Here is an 18793-nt window from a genome sequence, read left to right on the forward strand (position 1 = left end):
TGCTTTTTTTTTTTTTTTAGCAGAAGACTAGATTTACTTTCCTTCTTTTTTCCCTAAATTACACCTTGTAAAAGCAAGGTGTACACCAAGAAGCAGTGAAACAGATAGCAGATCAAAATATCAAAAAGGAATCACTTGTAATCTAGTTGTTTTAAACACACTTTGCCTGTGTTCTTATTTTTAGAACATTATAATGAGATTTAATTCTGAAAGTACTTGCAAGCCTTCAGCTGTTTGCAGCAGGAAGGAGAAGAGGGATCATCACCAGCAAGTCTAAAAGCAGTTTGCATGCTTTACAGGAAGAGACCCTCAGCTTCTCCAAATAAGCTCCACCCGCCTGTTCAGCCAGGGCCAGAACTCTGACCCCAGTTTCATACCATACCACCCAAATCAAGGAAAACCTCTGTTAGCCACCTTGCATCCAAGATCTGTGTATTTTCTCAAGCTCCAGCCAGTGCTCAGATAGATAATGTAGAATTGAGGTCCTTACTGTGTCTTATGGTATATGTTTATACTGCCTTTCCCGACGTGGAAAGTTCTGCAGCACGTACGAGCTCGTGACAGAATCCAACAGGGCCGAGTGAACAGCAGTAACCTACATTTGGGTTGGGGTTTAGTAGGAGAAGATTTTCTCCTACTAAAGCAACCAGTGGTTATACAACATGAACGTAAGTAAAACAGGTAAACCTCATGTGGCTGTAACTTTGGCACACAGAGGCCAGGAAGAAAGTACACAGAGAGGTTAAGAAAAGGGATGGCCCTGGGCAAATTCAAGAAAGGATAAAAGCAAACCTAGAGGGAAAGAGAGTGTGGACAAGATCACATAGAAAATAAGGAGAAAAGTTTGGAAGATCTTGATGGAAAGAGAAGAGCGAAGACAGAGGAATTGTCTTTCTATAAGAAGACCCTAAAAAGTTCTGAAGTTTTGAAATCCATTCAGCTTTTTTTTTCCAATCAAACTCTTGGTTAATATAATTAGGATCTATACCAAGTGTTTAACACACATTTAGCAACTAGATTTCACTGCAACAATTTAACTAGGTAAATTCTTGTAGTTGTCACATATCCCATTACATTTAATAGACATTCTGAGTATCAATTTTTGGGGGGACTGGCATCTACAATTCTATGGCCAGTTCTAAAACAATTTTCTATACTCTAACAAACAACAGCATTCTACAGCTGACTGGCAAGTATGTATACAAATACATCATACCCATACACACATACATATAAATACGTATTCTTATTTTCTTTTGTTTGTCTGTTCAGAGTGCTAAGTATTTTCTAAAAACAAACAAAGGCAATCCAGGTGTGAATATCAGATTTACTTCCAACAACTCCTAGGCAGTTTCACACTGATTTATTCAAGATCAGTTCTGATTAAATTTTTGTTCCTTTCTAATAAAAAAATAACAAGCTACTGCTGCAAATACAAAATATAGAACTTACTGCCATTGAAAACTTTTAGATTAGTCAGAAATATGTGTGTGTATATATATATATACACACATATATGTATATAGACAAATATGTGTGTGCAGATATATATACAGATGTATATATACATGCATATATATGTGCATTTGTGTTTGGTAGCACTTGCTATAGCAGATTTATATCAGGATTTACAAGACCCTATTTTTAGCTGATCATAACTTTCCGGAAACTTCAGTTTTGGGAATGACGTTTGCCATGTTTGTTCTCCTGTTCAGCAAAATCTATTACCATACTTTTGGTTTACATAACAGTGAAAAAATACGAGTTTTCATTTTCATATATTGTTTTCTCTCACAATGAAAGAATGGCTGAACTTTACAGTTTGAACTTCCAGGATGGCTGATCCTCACTGATTACTATGTACTTTTGTTATTTAGAAAATACTAATAGTAATACTTGTACATATACCATGGTAACATTTACTCATCATGCAAAAGCTGGCCATTTTACTTCCCTTTTTCCAAGAGACACTGTTTGCTGGGGCCTGGGAAAAGACTAGCTCAGAAGTTAGCTCTACGGCCCAGAAGGCAGCTCTTGGGCGTCTCGCCTCGCTACAGACTACACAGCTGAATCCTTGGGACAGGAGCACAACATTCCCGTCAAGCTGTCTGAAAAGTGGTATCTGCCCCTGTCCCATCCAGCCCACTTGCATTTAGGATGAAAGAGCAAAGGAGCAGGGGCTGTTTACAGGGTGGGTCACAGTTTCACTCAGCATAGCTGAGCACATTTTTCCATGTGAGATACACCTCTAGCAACTGTGTGCTGTATTATGAACCTCTGTTAAACTGTAGTGCTGACTTTTGGCTTGAAAAGAGGCTTCATAATGGTCCCTTACAGTAAAATTACACAATAGCTATTAAATTCAATTAAACACTTACCCCTGGCAATCTGCATGCATTTGTCAACATATGGAAGAAAAAAAGCATTCTCACATTCCCTGTATTTTATCAAGTTAGAAATACACCAGCAACTTCCAAACTAGTACTGTAAAGTCTAAATTGCTGACAACTAGCTTTGATGTGAAATTAAAGAAGGGGGCATAAATTTAACATCACGTTATTCAAAGTATTTGTATCTTAGAGACAGTAAGTACAGATTATTCTATTTATATACATATTGAATATATGCATCAAGACTATGAATACAGCACTTGAGTGCATGTGTATATATAAATCAGACAGGTGTGTCTGTGTGTATAAAGTTAGGCTGCCAAGAATTTGCCTGTATTTCTTCAGAAGACAGGTCTTCTTGAAGGGCTCTACAGCACCTCCCCTCATGACATATTATCTTTATTTTAGTTAATCTTTGTTTCCTTTCCTTAGTTTCTGTTTCTCCCATCCTCCCACCATCTCAGAATCAGCTAGCAGGGAAACAACTTGTATGGGTAGATTGTAATGATCTCCAAAAATACAGTAAAAATTAAATATGTGCATTACTCTTAAGTTATGTGCACTTTGGAAATGTAAGAGCGCATGAACATCACGGCCATATGTATGCTAATAATGGCACTATACAATTTTATATAGCCAGCCTTACCTATAGGGTTTCCTATAATACTTTTATGTATGAAGAAAACTAGTATGCTATACATGCATTACGTGCACATTTCAACATACCATATAACTTCCAAATAGAACAGTTAAAAAACAACCCAGAATGCTTGTGAAGCTTTTTTTTTTTTTTTAAGTAAAATCACCACATAATTATTGACCAGTTACTTCCTAGGCAATAAAAATGCATGCCTCTCTATTTTACCTCAAAAGCATTCAACTTGTAGCTATTGCTGAGATGTCAAAGTATAAATCTTTTATTTTTTAATAAAACATACAACCACCTCTCATAATAATTTGACCAGAGACCAGTAAGCTGTTTAATAGGGGTTCAGAAGGCCTAAACTTAAGGACTTCTGCTGTGAGACAGAGATGAATTACTCAACCTATTCATTGCCTTCAGAGCAGCAAGTTTAGTTTTACTTCTGTATCAAGGTCATTGATATTATTTTCACTTATCCAACATCAATGTTCATCTTATTTTTATCCCAATCACCAAGTCGTAACATCAAAATGACTTTGCAACATTTTGTTTAGTTGGGAAAACAAATAATATTGAAGAGAAAATGAAGTACTTTGGAATTAAGTCGGCATGCCTTTTTTCCATCCTCAAGATGTAGATATACAATAAAGAGTCAAAAATAAATTGTACCAACAGCAAAATATACAAAACAGCTGGAAATACACGCTTCCTCCTGGATCAAAAAAATACAGGATATGACTCCACATTTCTTATCGCTGCACTCTGCCTGCTGCTATTTCACCGGAAGCAGGTTTTGCCCCTTGAAGAAAATGGCAGATGAGTCTCTCTTCATAAATTAAGACATTCCTATATCTTGAGCTCTCCTCCCAGAGCTGAACAGCATCAATGCAAAATCCACAACTGCAGGCACATGAATAAAACAGCAACGGGATGATCTCTGATTCTGAAATCTAACATCATCACTTCCCTCCTTTAAAAAGGGAAAAGGGGGTGAGGGCCAGAGAAGAAGAGAAAAAGAAAAACTGCCAAAACCAGCAGGCTAAGTAGAGTAACCAGAAGCTGACAATTTACTGCTAATGGTTCAATGTCTGCAAAGGACTGTTCAAGCTGTGCTCAACAAAAACTCAGTAATAGCCAAAGAGGGAAGCAAAAAAGGCGAGATGTTTGGTTTTAGCTTTCTGTCAAATACTGTTAAATATGAGCCACTCAAAAAAAAATGCAGTAATACTCTGTACAGGTGGTACCAGGGTCCCTGGCTGGGCCTTCAGACAAAACCATTCCCATGTAAACCTTAAAGAGGATTAATCCTCAAGGACCCCTGTAATGAGACCTTAAAAGGCTGAACAACAGCAGCCTATCATTGAGGGAAGCAGTAGCCTGCTCCCAGAAGTCCTCTCTAGCAGAGTTACATCAAAGCAAACTGGGACCAGATAGCAGGATTCCGCAAGAATCCCTTATCTCAGCGCTAGCGGGTGCTTCTCCTCTGATTGTCTTGAACTGCCACCTGTCCCAGGCATCTTTGAAGGCAATGCTAAGCCTGTGATGGATCTGACCTCCTTGAGCTGAGATTCTTTTATGTCTTTCTTCATTTTCTGCTGTTACGTTCTTTCCCTGCAACGCACACTACATGAAACAAAGGGAGTTCTCACTCCTTGACTTACTGTCCCCAGCTATTTGAAAGCAAAAAAACAATGTTAAGGATTATACTGCACCCGCAATATGGAACTGTCCTCAGGAGACAAGCCTCTTATTTTTGAGAGTTATAACTAGATGGCTTTTACACGAAGGGACTTTACAATGGGGTTCAATGTTTCTGGGAGCCAAGATATGAAAGCTGCATATCAGAGATAGCTTACAAAACAAAAAGCTTCATAACACAGAAGTATATGAAAAATCACATTATAAAAATAAGCAAGGAAATAACTAGGAAGCAACAAGCCTCAGAGAAAACATTAAATTACTGCAGTGTATGCATGCATCCTGCATGGGAGGCAAACATAGTAACATAGAAACACTGTCCAGCATGCTATACCAATGCTGAGTTACCTTGACAAAGAGAAAAAGAGTTGGCCACTTCCATTAAAGTAGCAGCTCTGCTACTTGAGGTACATGCATACGCAGGTATAAAGTATAGACCCAGCTTAGCACATACACACATACACAGCAAGTTTGCTGATGATACAAAACTGGGAGGAGTGGCTGACACACCAGAAGGGCCGCGCTGCCATTCAGAGGGACCTCCACAGGCTGCAGAAATGGGCACAGAGGAACCTCCTGAAGTTCAACAAAGGCAAGTGCAGGGCCCTGCACCTGGGGAGGAAGAACCCCATGCACCAGGACAGGCTGGGGGCTGACCTGCTGGAAAGCAGCTCCGCGGAGAAGGACCTGCGAGTCCTGGTGGACAACAGCGTGACCATGAGCCCGCAATGTGCCCTTGTGGCCAAGGCGGCCAGTGGGATCCCGGGCTGCATTAGGAAGAGTGTTGCCAGCAGGTCGAGGCAGGTGATCCTGCCCCTCTCCTCAGCCCTGCTGAGGCCACGTCTGGAGTACTGTGTCCAATTCTGGGCTCCCCAGGACAAGACAGACATGGCACTAATGCAGAGAGTCCAGCGGAGGGCTGCAAAGAGGATGAGGGCACTGGAACATCCCTCCTCTGAAGAAAGGCTGCGAGAGCTGGGACTGTTTAGCCTGGAGAAGAGAAGACTGAGAGGCGCCCTCATCAATGTGTATAAGTATTTGAAGGGAAGGGTGTCGAGAGGATGGGGCCAGTCTCTTCTCCGTGGTGCCCAGCGACAGGACAAGAGGCGACGGGCAGAAACTGAAACACAGCAAGTTCCATCTTTACACACACACAGAGGGAATGTCATGTGTCAGGGTTTCAGTTTGCAAACAGTGAAATGCTGGCAAACATGTTCCCCCTGTGTGGTAATATGTACTTCCGGCAGGCATCAACCACCGTTACAGAACCTGGAAGATGAGTGTGAGGGGTTGTCATCGGATTTTACTCTGATGGCTACAAGCCATAACATGCAAGTTACCAGGGTACTAAAAAGGCCAGACAGAAGAGGAATTCTGCTATAGTTCCCACCCCTGCTCTGCCACTCTTGCACTCAAGTCAGCTCTAAAACAGTTTTCAAGTCCTTTTCAACTATGCGCATGGCACTGTCAGAGGGACAGGAAGGTATCAGTTGGGCTGAACGGGACATTGCCAGCAGCATTACTCAATCCCCTCCTGCACTGGAAAAATGAAAGGATGTCATTAGCGGAAGTCAGCTCGGGCTCCGGAAAGTATCATACAGGGAGATGGAAGCAAGAAGGAAAAAGCACCTTTTGTACGTAAAGCTTCCTGGGAAGTCACAGCTGGAAGAATTCAAACAATCATGTAAATGGAAAGATTCTGCATCATACTGAGCTGGATATCCTATTTCTCATTATTACAGACAGAGAAGCAAAGACTGCAGCAAACAACAAGCAGATACATAGGGCATGAATGTTAATTAAGAAAGGCTTTACTTGGAAAACACTGAGTGGACCCACAACGTTTTCTGGAGCCAAGACCTATTGCATAGGTTGCCAAATTAACTTGGCCTAGAGGCACACTGCAATGCACCCTCCTCAGAAGGAATGTAAAGTTGAAGAAAGGTCGCTTCTTGTCGCTGTGACAATTCCCACAACAGGGAATTGCACTTTGGGCCAACAAAGCAGTGGCAGGCTGGCACCAGCCTCCGTAAGAAAATAAAATAGTCACTTCTCTCCTCAACAGCTAGCAGAGCACACCGTTTTACATAACTCTGTGTTTGAGGCCTTACGGAATCTTCCTTGGAGAACCATGCCAGTACCCTGTGTAGCCTTGAAAAGTAGCATCCATAGCTACCATCACCTCCTGAAGACAGCCATGAGGACGCCCCCTTAAGATAAGACATGATAATTTTCCGTTTTGCCAGCCTTCAAGCGTGGCCTCGGCAGCAACCGGACTATACCTTTCCAAGCCAGCAGGACCCTGCTTGCCCAGGGGAGCCCCATGTGTTAGCACAACACTGGCAACACTCAAATAGGTTGTATAGGAGCAAATTCCAGGGACAGAGGTTGGCCAGGATGCAGACACAGAGCTCGCTTGCCCTTCTTGTACAGGCTACTCTTTTAGAGTGATACACGCACAACTAATGTCTCTAGAAGGTAACACTAAGGCAGCACGTCCTCAACCTGCCTCTCTGGCTTAAAATGCACATAAGGACGGAAGGCACACTACAAAATGTAGAATGTACGTTGCAATCTGCAATGTAGGTGGAAAATAGTTACCTTATTTGAAGAGATGTGCCATTTCCCCACAAGAACTGAGAAACACCTTCACAGGCCAACGTTTTGGGTTTGGCCCAGCCTTAGTAATTTTCTCCTTGGGAGCAGACAAAGGCAGATCAGGCCTTTGGTCTTTATTTACAAGGGACTTCTTTATTTGCCTATAAGCTTGTTGAGATGTTCTGTACTCAAGTTGGAAAAAACAGAAAAAATTTACATCTGTCAAAATGAAAACAACCATAGCCTATGGGCACTGCCAGTCTCAGGTAAAGTAGAGGCATACATGACCAGGCCATACCTTACACATTCCCCAAGTCAAACAACCTGAATACTGGGCGGCTCAGTGATTAGCCTGTGATATATGACTGGTGCTCCTTTTCTCCATTCTAGCTAAAAGAAAAAAAGAAATCTACTCCTATCACAGCAGCAACAGACCTTTTTGATGTCTGGCACCACCATTATTGTTAAAAGCACTATAGCTCGTTATTATTGATGCCATCCCAAATATCGGCTGGTAGGAAACATGACATCAATGCCAACAGCTTTCTGTCACTACCATGCTGGTGTGTCCCAGCAAACTGAGTGACCCGTGTTCATATGTAACACAGGCCTTGATCCAACAAACCTCATTCACATAAATAGTCTCATTGCATTTCAACAATGACTTCTCATGTAAGTCAAGGCCAAAGCTGTAGGCTTTCAAGAGCAGTATCTGTAGTCAGGTAAAAAAAAAAAAAACATACAAATCAAATGAAGCACCTTTTTACACTAAAAGTGTGACATGCTGGAATGAAATTTATTTCAACACTTTCTACCTCATCAGTTATTTGCTTCAACACTTGGTATGGTGTTATATTCAGCTGTTACCGTAATCAGCCATTTATTTCGAAGCATGTCATATGCCATTACTTTTGGCTTGTTACCATAAGCTACTTCAACAGGAGGCTGTAGATACAGGAATAACAAGGTTCAGCTCTTCATTTGTGAAATGGTAACATGGATCCTTGGGAATTATGATTGTAAATTACAGCCAGTATGTGGAGCAGGTAAGATGAAAGGCTGCAATATAAGGCAACTGGGGATTATTGCAAAGTTCATTGAAGCCAGCAGCTGTTAATTCATTGAATTCATTGGGTTCTGGATCAGCTCCATTCGGCTGTCTGGGAAAAATGATGGCTCAGGGCAGCACAGAAACGTGGAAAGGAAAACAGAGTGAGCAAGGGGGGAACCCTCCGCTTTACCTTATTTAGTGTGAAACAGGAAACATGCATAATTTAGATCATAATGTGATTCTGTTAACTGGGGAGCTATGTGTGCTGAACTCCAAACCCTCAGTAAGATACATTCTGAACGACAATATAAAATATCTTGTTAGTATTTTTTCAGTGATAACTCATATTTTTTTTCAGTGAAGTAAGAAGATGGTGTACAACCAAACACTCCCATACATGAACTCTTTTCTCTTGCCACAATACATGCTGATAATCAGAAAGCATTACAGCAGCTGTACTCTTTAAAATACAGCCACAAATACATCAGTGCTTAGTACAGTACTGGTTTCCTACACTGGTGATTGCTGTACCAGCTGTAAATTATGTGATCACAAATGAAAAAAGGTAGCCAGTGTAACTGTGGTTGAAAGAGGAAACCTTCCTGAAATATCTCCATACTAAGATGGGATCCACTGAACAAACTCAAGAGCCCCAGTTGTAAGTAATTTGAGCGCTGTTTTAATAAGGGGTTAAAAGGTAGTGTATAAGCCATCCAAGTGCCAAGTCAAGAGGAAGCTAATTGGGTTGCTAGGTGTGAATAAAAGGAAGCAGAGGATATGGCTAAGAGGCTCTCCTCCTAAGTACTGAACTCAATCAATAGGAATAAAGCTGAATCCACTAGCAATCATGAAAACGGTTCAACAACCAAAGCATTTCAACTGTCTGAAAAGTGAAGACCTGTTCAATCCTAGACTCCAACAGCAGGTCATACTTGGTGCTGAGAGGGTTCCATGGGACAGTTTTTAAATGGTACTGTGTCAATAGGAAACACATCACCTCTCAGAAACTCCCAGGTGGAGTTTATGCCACGGGGAGAGTAGCCCCACAGTGACCCCATACTCTCAGTGCGCAGGTACCCCACTGCGCAGCCGGGGGGATCCTCTGGAATACAACGCGGTCCTTCCGTGCCCACGCTTTTGCGCTTCCCCCCCAGTGCAGCAGCATGGAAGGTAGTGCACAATCACATCTCACCTTGACAAGCACCAAGGATATAACAAAGTTAACTCTAGGGAATCATAAAAGAGAGTAGATACCTTCTGTAGAGTACCCCCACAATGTGAAGAAATCTGTGGCAGTAATTACAAGAGCTGGACGAGGGGAGTGGAGATTAAAAAAAAAAAAAAAAAAGAAACTAAACTTCCAAGTTTTTTTTCTGCCTTTGAACGCCATGATTTAAATGATCAGTTACAACACTGATGAGGAGTCTTTTAGCCATCGTCACAAGGGGTGGGATTCAACTGTCTAAACAGAGAGACACAGTGACATTTTAGATCCTTAAGTTATCTGAGACATTTACACAGAGTCTACAGATACGACACGGGATGTACTAGACCCAGCACCTTTCCAGAGTGGCAGACATGAACCAACTAGGATCCTCCCAAACATTAAAAGGGCACTTGAAAACTCTGTTTAGGCAACTGAATTCCTCTGTTGGGCTGACCAGATGTAAAAAGATTGATACAACAGCAAGTACAAGGCTCACACGCAGTTCAGGAAAGTCTGTTGCAGTACTTGATGAAAATGATGATCACTGAACCAGCCAGGAGTCCAGCACCTCGCTGCATTGGATGCTACACGAATGCAGGGTAAAGAGGCAGTAAAGAATGGAGATGCCCATGCTTTGCCACAAAGATTCGAGTTGTTGCAGCTACAAAGCTCCTTACAGATAGGAGCACTATCCTGGCACTTCAGGGGTAACCAAAAGCCCCATGGGACTGAGTTCTAGTTCTTGGCTAATCTTTTTTAAAGCTCCAAGCAGCCTCATCAAGTGGGCTGCTTTTCAAACTGTGTGTCCTTTGCCAGAAAATGCTTGCAAGGCAAGGCACTCATGAAAACGTGACTGACAGAGACAGACAACAACTTCAGGCATTATATGGGAGGCTTCAAATTTTGCAATAAATGATGTTTATCTTCCTTTGGCCACTAGTTCTGTACATACCTGTCATACTTGGCTAACCCCTTGCACTACGCATCCTCAACAACAGCACAAAGAAGATGACTATGATAACTAATAACAAAGACAAAACTAATGAGCTTGCCTGTTGCCATGACTCTAATGAGCACAACGGTGCAATGTCAGGCCTTGGTTTTCTTTTCAGAGAACAGAGCAATGGGATGTACTATAGCTCCTGCATGCTAACAAATCTCTAGGAGGGAAAAGGAAACCTTATCAAAAAAATTTTTTTTTCAGTTCGAAATTTCAGGGAATCTGAAGGCTTTTTTCCAACTCTGAACTGCTGATGCCACAGCAGTTACCACGTAGGGCCACAAGATGAGTCTAAAACAGCTGAAGGTGTTCTGACACGATTCTTAAAGACAGAAATGCTCACATATCAGGGGACATAGCAACTTTTAAGAAGTCTTTCATTCTCTCCTCATTTAGGGATAGCTCATCTGCCTTGAGGCTAAAGAGATGGAATTAGATTATTTCTTGGCTTTTTTCAGTGTTCTTGACTATGATTCTGTGGCTCTGAGTAATGTATTCTGTCTCCTTCCATGAAGAAGGTATACAACAAATATATACTGTAAAGCGTCTAAAAACACTTTACCTGACAAACCAAACAAAATCTGTGAAAGAGATCAGTATTTTTGCATTTGTGCTCTGACTTACATCTCCCATACCCCTATTTCCCCCACCCCTTAAGAAAAATAACTTACATGCACTTAAAAATAACCAGAAAAAAAAAGAGATTAACAGAACCTATCTGCTCTCCAGAAGGCTCCATACCCAGTAGTTCCCAGTAGATAAATTCTCTAAGGTGCCACAGAGGGACAAAATCTTTTTTGAAAATGTGAACCTCATGACTTTTTTAAAAATTTGAAGTCCAGCAGAACTATAGGGCCATTAAGGATCTCAGAAATATCCTCCTCTACTCTCCTGCAGAGATCAACTTTCAACCGATCAACTTTCTCCATATCATTGCCCATTGTTTCCAGCTGAAATTAACACTCCCGGCAATGACAAAAAACCAAAGGTCGAGATTCAAAGATATGTATTCACCTACACTTAAAATAAAAATAAAGCAAAAAACCCAAACCAAAACAAAAAGAAAGATCATCTTTCCTCTTCTCAACTACACTACATTTTGAGGCCTCTCAGGTATTGGCAGCTCTGCAGTTGCAGTCTGTCTCATGCTGAGGAGAAAGAAAATCAAGTAGAAGAAAGGGTCTTTATGTGCCGCTTCTAGCTGTCAATCTATCGGTGCAACTGTTACTTCCAAACGAGAGGACGAAGCAGGGGCAGCAATTCTAGTGCTCTACAGCGATCCTGCTTAATTCCACAGGACTCCAGAGAAGTGCACAGGAGTATTTGTAGTGAGCAAAACATCTCAAACACAACCAAGGAGTTTTGGGAGGCATCTTAGAGAACAGTTTTCCTTTTATAAGCAGTTTATAAAGAAGTCTGCTGCTCCTGCTCCTTCCAAATTTTCAAACTGAAGTTGCCTCTGACCCTAAGCTTGATTTTCAGAGCAGTAATGTTTTTCTACTGCAGGCCTCTGAGAGACGCTTACAGTTTATTTATTTATTTATTTTTGCAAAAACTTTTGTAAATACGCTAATTTTCTTTTAAGAACAAGTTGCTCAGCTGACACCAGCAACCTGAAATTCACTTTTGTACTGGAGGCTTTTTTCCTACGAGATTTATTAAAAGCTTCAGATTTGACTTTTTTCAACCGCCCCTCCTCGACAACATTTGGAAACCACTCCATATATCACTGTCAATGGATAGCTTTGTTACTAGAGTGCTTAAGCCCCTCCCTTGAAAAAAGCTGTGGAAAGGATTTAAGAAGTAGCACCTCGATTTTTAGAGGTGTTTAAGAGGCCAAACTCACTTTGAAACTGAAGAGTCCCAAGCAGCCTTAAAGACTTTGGCCCTAAATCTCTACAAGGATTCCTCACGGACACTCTCCTTCCGCTCTCCAACAGGGCAGGGGTAAAACCCTCTGCAAGGAGGTGTCCCTGCGACACTGGGAATCCAAAGGAGCTAGAGGTGGGCAAACTAAAGTGCTGCTCTGGGACTGTCCACAAGGGTCCCTGCTGTCCCTCTTGCAGGCCCCATGCTGTGCCCACAGTGTGCCAGGGAAAAGACAAGGGAGGCCACTGGCTGCCCCGGGGAGCCCCTCCATGAGCTTGGACTGCTCTTATGGTCCTACATGCCACACAAGGCCGACCATCACAGTTCAAGCAGCATCGCCAAGAAAAGTCATTGCTTTTTCACTATTATATTTTAAGGCAGAGTTTCTAGTCACCAGTTTGCATTTGCAGAAGCAAATTCTAATTTCCTCTTTTTTTTTTCTTTTCTTTTCTATGGGGAGGTGAAGGAAGGGGAATTCTTGTCAATAGAAATTAAAACGCAGTAAATGAACGAGCGCACCTAGTGAACTTCCACTGTATTTTCCTTGCTGTGCTCTTTTGTTCGCCTTGCAAATTGATTTTGAGATGACACTGTAACACTGGGAAAGCTAATTGTGGCAGTTATGAGGGGCCCAATCCTTACAAAGCACAAGTCCACACACACACAGTGGGAACGGAGGGCAATCAATACCTTGGAGGGTTAATCCTAAGAAATGTGCAATAAGCAGTTCCCCCTTCCCCAGACAGACACAGAAGCTTCAAACCCCAGCAAAATAAATCCATTTTTAAAAAGAAAAAGAAAAAAAAAAGCAGGGTGAGCTCCTGCTCTCAGCTATGCTCAGTGCAACCTCTTTGAGATGAAGAGATGTAACAGAAGGAATTCTGCCTGGACCATTCCTGTATATAGGAATTCTCAGATCACAGCCAACTGAACTGTCACTGCTTTTTACTTATGATAACTCTTCAGGCTTTACTAATTAGGAGCTAACAATTCCTTCAGATGAGCTGTGAAACCCCAGGAAAAATACCAGCAGTATGTTTTAAATCAAAGTGTTTACATCACAAATGATTCATTTTTTCCATGAGGAATGACTTGTGAGACAGGCAGACTTAGTACTGCCATAAATCGGCGTGGGAATTAAAATTGAGGAGAGAATAACAAAAGGAAGTTCCTATCCCCACCTCTCTGCCTCAAGCCCCATCTCTAGAGACAGAATTCATGTTAACAAGGGGCTCAAACTACCACAGCAATCAGTGCTTGAGAAACACTGTTTCTTAAATCCACTTAAGAAACACCACAAAAATCTGTGGTTAAACTCAAGAACTCTGCTCTCCTGAATAAAGAAAAGGTGCAGCACATGAAGGGAAACTCTAGCAATTTTGTTACCTGCCTTCAAGCTTTCTAAAAAATAAAAATAAAAAAACAACTTTGCAACCAGTACTTAAGAAGTCCACACCAACAGAAAAAAAACGACAGAAAACAAAAATTTCTCTGCTTTAGGCCTGGGAGTACTTTCCCTTTTATCTTGTGCAGGACAGCGAATTTGAGGCTGAGCATGAGGCCATTCTCTCATTCTCAATCGTTACACGGTTGAGGAGCTCTTTGGCGGTACAGAAAGGCTGTCAGCTCCAGAGCATGTTTCATCCCAGCTGTTTGAAAAGCTGGTCCACTTGAAACACAACCATAGCCCCCACCCGCTCTCCGCAGGAGAGCAAACTCCCCCTCCGTGAGGTATTTATTCCACGTATATGGGAACTATTATTTCCAACATTTACAACATCAATCTTCTTAATTAGGAAAAAGAATTATAACAACAAAAAAATCCTGCAACGCACATACACCCAGACACGCACACTCACATGTAGAAATGCAAAGCATTCAAGTTGTTTCTAATAACTGCAGCTCCTGGAGCGGACATGCGTTCCACACACAATTGACTTAAATGCTCTTTTTCTTTTTCTGCCATAAAAATATACAGATGTCCTTCTTCAAAAAAATTATTTTCCCTTTTCCTGCGTTACAGGAAGCCGGCCCACACTTTTAAATACAAAGTGCATATATATAGAAGCACAAATTAGGCATCTTGAAGTCTGTATTTTCCAACCACAGGGAAACTAAGGAATTACTGTGAGTGTTTACATACCCAACTATGTTGAGTTAAAACAGTACTTTCTATCCATATGCCCAGCAAGGCTGGCAAGAAAGTAAGGAAGAAAATGACAGCCTTGCTGGTTCTTCACCTGTTGCTACGACGAGACTGGGATACAATTACGTTATTCAGCCTTCCTCATATGGCCCGCTACAAGTGTCAACCTGAACAGTCTCATCACTTTGATGAAAGCATCTCTTACATATACAAATGATACAACTCCAATGAAAATTTCAGTTTGCCTGTCTGATTTCCTATAGATTCAAGTAGACATTTCTCTCTTTAGTTGTCCTTCTGTATCATATTTATTACAGGTAAATAAAAGCCAGGTGGCTTTTTATATGACACTAAATAACTTGACGGATTTTGTAAGCCAACAAGTAAAACTGTACAATTCACTACAGCAGCAATGAAGTAGGTCTGTCCATGTGATGGTTCCTGGCCTAGACTTCTGCTTGAAGATCTTGTTGTTGGTTTAAAAATGAACTGATCTCTTGCTTCCCTATTGCTATATGCTGGATACCTTATGTTTTTCTCTCAACTTCTGGTATCAATGCCTCTCCAGTAGCCCACACAGCCTAACCAGCTAGTGCTACTGGTCAAAATGTACACATATTAACTACATTAAATATTGATAACTCTACTCAAAAGATAAATTCAGTAAAAGAAAACAAAATAAAAGAGCAGTCTGACTGGATAGCCCTAATTCTTCAGTCTGCATCTTTAGTGGTATCAATAGCACTTTATTCCAGATTTAAAGGGTGAGTTGGCTGCTGGGCCAGTGGTCAAAATGGCAGCCATCAGCATTAAATTCAGCATAAGGTTTGGTGTTTGGTTGTTTTTAGGCTTTGGGGTTTTTTTTTGCGTTTCGTCTCTCCCTAGCTGCACCGCCTACCCACAGAAGCTATCTGCTTTCCCAACAGGATTTTTTTTTTTCCCATCAGATTTTGGGTTTGCATTAATACACAAACCTGTAAGCTGCAAATGATACCTTCAACCTGCAAGCTAGTGTTTCTGTGGGCCGCCGCTTGTGAGTAGTAGTGTTTTCTCTGCACATTCACCTGCAGACAAGTCTGCCACTAATAAGCTGCATGTTCTTCTCAGTAGGAAGATGAGTAACTCCCTTAAAGGATTCAAATGGGGTTACGTGAGAGTGGGAGGACAATGTACAGAAACCAATTATATATGTTGGAAGAGAGCTAAAAAGCTTCACTGCAAACTTTTTCCCTAAAAACTGATCTAAACTATAAAGACAACAAGTGTTCGTTTTCTCATACTGCCTTCATCTTTATTAACAATCAGGCTCTTTTTTTAAAAGAGGCGGTTGGTGAGACTTAAGGTTATGTGAGAAATACTTTGATCTGCACCCTGATGAGTGAACATTCCCCTTTGCTGCTAGCTTAACTAATGAAGGGATAAAATTAGCTTTTATCCTTGGCACTTTCTTTAGCAAAAAAACATGCACTAATCAGCTGTCCTCACTAATCAGTCTTCTGGCTAATGACCTTTTGCCTTAAAACACTAAAATTTCTGAATGATGTGGAAAAAAAAAAAAACAACCCACGCAGACTGGCCCCTCTTTGTGGGTCTTAAGTCTATCATCTGGCACTGGGGACCGGAAGGTTAAATGGCAAATCTGTATCCTGACTAGGTGATAAATCTATAATCAAAAGGCACAAGCCTTGACACCTCAAGATGTACTTCATTACTAGAAAACTAAATGATTTTTTTCTTTTTCTTGTTTTTAAACTAGAAACAGATGAAAAAAGTTGCTTAACTCCCTCATATTCTGCCTGTGGAGAAATCCGTTCCACATCTGTGTTCAAGTGTCAGTTAATTTCTTACTTTTTTATCAATGCCTGAGCAGGAATTCAGAAGTTGAAAGCATTTGCTTTCCCTTCCTCCCCTACAACCCCAGGAAACTAGCTGGCGGAGAAAACGACAAACCACCCCATCACCTCACACACAAGTGAATCCCCCGAAAGAAAGAAAGAGAAACGAAGAAACACACACCATAGCAATAAACCTCCCAATTCCCCCACAAATGCTCATTGTACAAGGTATGGTCGGTCCTTCCTCCTTCTAATATCGTACTTTGACACTGTTTTAAAACAGGAATTTTAAGGCCTGTTTCATTTTCCTTCTCTCCTTTCTTTAATGAGGCTTTTTTCTTCGTGCATTAAGGAGGTGGAACAAATGTAACACTGGATGGCTGAGGAGGATTAGCAACAGATGATATACTCTGTGGAAGCCTGCTTTGCAGAGGCCTGTGATAATTTCAAGCTGCAATGCAACTGCTCCCTACTGTTTTCCTTCAAAGAGAAAAAATCATATTTACCTTAACCCTCACCCAGGCAAAGTGATTTTCCCTGGGGACAACGCAAAGCAACTAATAAAATTACATTAAATGTGACAGCCTCAATAACCTTCCAACTTCCCAAAATGAACGTGCAATAAATACTCACGGTAATGAGGATCCATGTAACCATTTCTGGGGTCCATAGTAAACAGTGTCCCACGATAAGGTACAGAAGGTTCAGAAAGGTGCGATATAGATCCATGGATCTCCTTCTTTATTAACGAGGCCCTTTCCTCGCTAGATGTTGAAGGCTCTTCACTGATTTTACTGAGGCCTTGCCCACCTTGTGGCTGCATTGTGACTGCGTTCCTTCTCTCTCTGTGATAGGTCTGTCCAGGACTTTCATCCTCTAGAAAAAAAATAAGAAAGAAAGAAAGAGAGAGAGAGAGAGAGAGAGAGAGAGAAAGAGAGAGAGAAAAAGAGACTTTTAGCCCTTTTACAGCAAATAAAACAAAAAGTTCCTCCCCCCTCCTCCTTTCCACCACTTTCAAAGCCGCGGTGCAAGTCTGTGACGGTAGGTGCATGTGTGGTTATGAAAGATGTTCTGGGATACACGTTGAAAAAACTAGCCCATTCACATCAAGTGGCAGTTGAGCGGTAGATCATCATCGCCCATTCACTGATGCATTTACCGGCAGGACTATTAATCGTACAAGAACGGACACAGACTTGCTGTTTTCTTGCCTCTGGGACAAGTAGACTAGAAGTTTTGGCTGCCTGACTGGGAGGAAAAAAACCATTTGTCACCAACAGCAGAAGATGAACCCTGCTAGCTGAGACTAAATCAAGTCTAGCCACCCACTGCTGCTGTTCTGTGCTGCTCCAATCCCTAGAAGATTTGCTTTTGTGAGAGGCTGCAGCCTTAAAGAAAGGTCCTTAGTGATTAAAAGTAAGGTTGGCAACAATAAAACGTGTAAAATCGTTCCAGATACAGTACACCAGCAGCATAAGGCATGAGCAAGCAAGGCCACCTGCTCTAACAGTGTCACCCCATAGACACGTAAGGAGAGCTGTGGAGCGCACACATCTTTCCCTCTTTCCCTCAGACCCGCGTACACAAACCCAAAAATTCTGAATGACCAAGAGGGTTGGGGAAAGAAAAAAAAAAGAGAGAGAGAGAATTAGGCAGGTCAAATGGACTAGGCTTATTTTATCACTTGTGATCACTTCCGTGTGCGGAAAGCTGAAAAAGCTCTTCAGGCCTCCTCCCCCTCTGCCCGTATGCAGGGCCAACTGCTCCATGGTTCTTCCCCAATGTCACCCCCTCAAACCTTTTCACCAGCTACAGAAGGGTCCAAGGGATTTCTGATCACTGTGCCACTGACATCCCTTGCACACAGCCCCTCAACAGGGCATTTCACAAACCTTCTACTCCTGCATGCGTTTTAACCCCTATGGACCATATGCGCCCTCTGAAAAACAGACAAGTGGTTCTGTTCTTCAAAGGTCAGACACACATTCTCAGGCATATTTCACAGGGGTCATGTGGCCGAAGAATTCTGTTAGCTATACAAATATCTCCTGTAAATGCCCTCCTAAAATTATGTTATTGCTTTTATAAAATACAGAGATTTTTTTGCTAAACAATTGCATAATTCCCGGCTGGAATTCTAGCCAGTATCTACATTCCAAATACAGCCCTGAATTCCTGTTCTAATAAACCACATTGTACATGCAGGCATACAGAAACATGTCCTGAAATATTAATAAATATGCTTACTTTCAAAAGTTGTTCAGCAGTTCTAAAAGTACATGAAAAATCTCAGAAGAATACACATTGGATGTAAAACAGGTAACTAGAAGGGAAATGAAAATACGCTTAGGAATTT

At 41.5% G+C, this 18793-nt stretch overlaps 1 protein-coding gene across 10 annotated transcripts in view; it reads right to left on the reverse strand.

Annotated features, from left to right (window-relative positions):
- GLI3 (GLI family zinc finger 3) overlaps window positions 1–18793 on the reverse strand; it is a 219281-nt gene that overhangs the window by 131696 nt on the left and 68792 nt on the right. For all 10 annotated transcript variants that reach the window (XM_068935978.1, XM_068935975.1, XM_068935976.1 and 7 more), the window contains one exon: window positions 17071–17313. In XM_068935978.1, the coding sequence (XP_068792079.1) occupies window positions 17071–17313 (243 nt within the window). The remainder of the gene's footprint in view (window positions 1–17070; window positions 17314–18793) is intronic.

Source organism: Struthio camelus, chromosome 2 (assembly GCF_040807025.1).
Source record: "Struthio camelus isolate bStrCam1 chromosome 2, bStrCam1.hap1, whole genome shotgun sequence".
Classification (NCBI taxonomy): Eukaryota; Metazoa; Chordata; class Aves; order Struthioniformes; family Struthionidae; genus Struthio; species Struthio camelus.